Source organism: Clupea harengus, chromosome 15 (genome assembly GCF_900700415.2).
Source record: "Clupea harengus chromosome 15, Ch_v2.0.2, whole genome shotgun sequence".
NCBI classification, from domain to species: domain Eukaryota; kingdom Metazoa; phylum Chordata; class Actinopteri; order Clupeiformes; family Clupeidae; genus Clupea; species Clupea harengus.
In genome coordinates, this window is record NC_045166.1 from 25328616 (window position 1) to 25331115 (window position 2500).

The 2500-nt window shown below is 45.2% G+C and overlaps 1 protein-coding gene across 1 annotated transcript in view; it reads right to left on the minus strand.

Moving 5' to 3' along the window:
* sccpdhb (saccharopine dehydrogenase b) overlaps positions 1–2500 on the minus strand; it is a 13145-nt gene that overhangs the window by 1191 nt on the left and 9454 nt on the right. Inside the window, exons 10-12 of the mRNA XM_031581090.2 lie at positions 1879–1990; positions 1638–1719; positions 1–330 (exon numbers count right to left, since the gene is read on the minus strand). The exon at positions 1–330 is cut by the window's left edge and continues 1191 nt beyond it. Of these exons, the coding sequence (XP_031436950.1) occupies positions 222–330; positions 1638–1719; positions 1879–1990 (303 nt within the window). The 3' untranslated portion in view covers positions 1–221. The remainder of the gene's footprint in view (positions 331–1637; positions 1720–1878; positions 1991–2500) is intronic.

The following is a 2500-nucleotide window of genomic DNA, read 5'->3' on the forward strand; positions in this document are numbered from 1 at the left end:
AAAGGCAGAACAGTGGTGAAATGAGAGATAACCTTGAACACCTTGAAAAGAATAAAATACCAGAACATACACAAAGAGATCACAGAGAGGACAGCGTGGAGGAAATGACGTTTTGAAGAAGAGAGATTGAGAGAGGGGGAGAGAAGGGTGAACATAAAGAAAGTAAAAAACGAACAACAGAGTAAGAGCCAGTAGAAAGGAGAGTGGTGGGGGTCCTCCACTCACGAGGCCCCCTGCTGGTCTCTCACTGTGAACTTCAGGCCGTGGCGGCCGAGGCGCTGGATGAGGGACGTCTTCGCGAAGGCAGTGCCGGGCGTGAACACTCCACCCCTAGCAACAGTAACCATGTTATCCATACAGACAATGACGGGAAGCAGTACACAGGCATACTCTCTCACACACACACACACACAAACATACACACACACACACACACAGATAACACACATACACAGGGAGCTACACTTACTGTGAGAGAGACCCACACCTGGCTGGGTTGGGGCTCCCCAGAGAGGCTAGGAGCTAATGACGAGTTGTGTGGTGGCCAAGACTACATGCGCTGTTCCATCCAAACCTCTAACCTTAACCCTTAGAAGACACACTAGCTAGACCGTCAGTGGTCATAACTTTGTTTATGCTTGTGCATTGGCCTCCCTGGCTGAGGACAATACCATAAAGACCATCCCCATTACACCAGTGCCATGATCCAAATCAGGAGTGGGGTTTAAGAAGCTCTGTGGTAGTTTACAGTGCCAAGCATGTAAACAGTGCACTAGCAATAAAGTAAATAAAACCAGCCTCATTTTCTGGCTTCGATGTTATTGAGGACGGGGAGATAGTGTGTCTATCTTACAGTTTGCATAGTCATCTGGCTTTATTTGAACTCTTGTTTGATGAGGATATAACTGTGTCATTTTCAAACCATCTTAACAGCAACGTCCATATTTGCCAAAGCGTTTTATATCTTTATGACAGGAAAGCTCATTTGCGTCCATTTCTGTCCTGGCCACCCGACTCAGTTTTAATATGTGTTACTCAGTTTCTTCAGGGGTGTCTGCTGATGAAGGTGTCTAATTAACATCCCCTCGGCTCATTACATATCCATAAAAAAAAACACTTTGTCGTGTAAGAAAAATGTGACCCAGACATTTTGTGTTAGCAGATGGATTTTCTTTCCTGGAGCTTGTCTGTATTTTTACATCCCTTTGTTGTCGTCTTCATTTTATGTACCAGTACGGTTTTGAATACATGAATGCTTGACAGCTCCAGTCCAAAATGAGGCCCAAATTAAACATGTCTTCAGGTGACAGATGCCTGTCGGAGTCCAAATGATTGAAGACATGTACAGCTGCCAGAGATTCCGAAGCAAACAGTCAGAAAATGGGGCCCGTCTAAATCTCTTCACCACATTAATCTAAAAAAAGGACATTTAAACTGAAACGGAAAATATATAAAGACATTCCGTTCATTAAAGCTCTTTTTCAGCTATGAAGAACCCCTACGGACCCATTTGCATTGGCAAGAAAAAAAGGTTCCTTAATGCCTGTGGTTCTGCATAAAACAATAAACCCCCGAAAGAACCCATAAAAGAGCGTTCTGTGTGAGACAGCGGAGACAGACTTGGCTGCAGGACTCACCTCTCTGGAAGGGAGTGGGGCTCATTCAGGAAGGTCACGGCTGCCTGAACCATGACGATGGGGGTGACAACATAACCCGGCTCTAGGGAAACCACAGCAACAGTAACCAGGGTCAGCGATGCCCAGAAAGAAAATGGACTTTCAGAGAGCTTTGAGATGAAGGTGTGGAGGTGGAGTGGGAGAGAGAGAGAGAGAGCGAGAGAGAGAGAAAAAGAGAGAGAGAAATGGAGAGAAGCAGTACCAGCTCCTCTGATCTCCGTGGTGATCCTGGTGCTGGGCTTGCCCTGGCAGGGGTCCTGACCTTCTGTGTAGCCCTCACCGTAAAACGTCATCTGGAAGCTTGTCCCGTCCATCTGAGGAAAAAACATTATGGTTTGTAGTCTCAGAAAAGAAAAAAAAAACAGGTCCAGCGCACGCGCAATCATTCCTTCAGTGACTCTCGCCTCTTGTAGGTTTTAATTCGAAACCTCCTATGCATTGGGCAATCTTTAACGGCAAGCGTGAACATGTTCAGCCCAGTAAAAGACTTAAAAAATAAGTTATCTGTGTGAAGCTGCTAATTGGGACTCATGCAGAGCTTTTGGTTTAATAAAGATCCTGTAAAGAAACGCTGTCCTCTAGATCAGAATGTATAGTTGAAAGGTAGAAGAATCTGCCTTTTTAATAACATACTTTGTTCTCTGGCACACATTGGGAACTGACATATACGCTTAGCAAGGTCACATTGACATGAATGCAAATGAACAAATGGACAGGGCTATAAAAAAAACTGATGAGCTGGGTGGCAGTTAATCTCATTCTCTATGCGGTGGCCAGGAACAGATGAGCTGTTCCATCATGAGCCTCACACCTGAGCCAGTGAA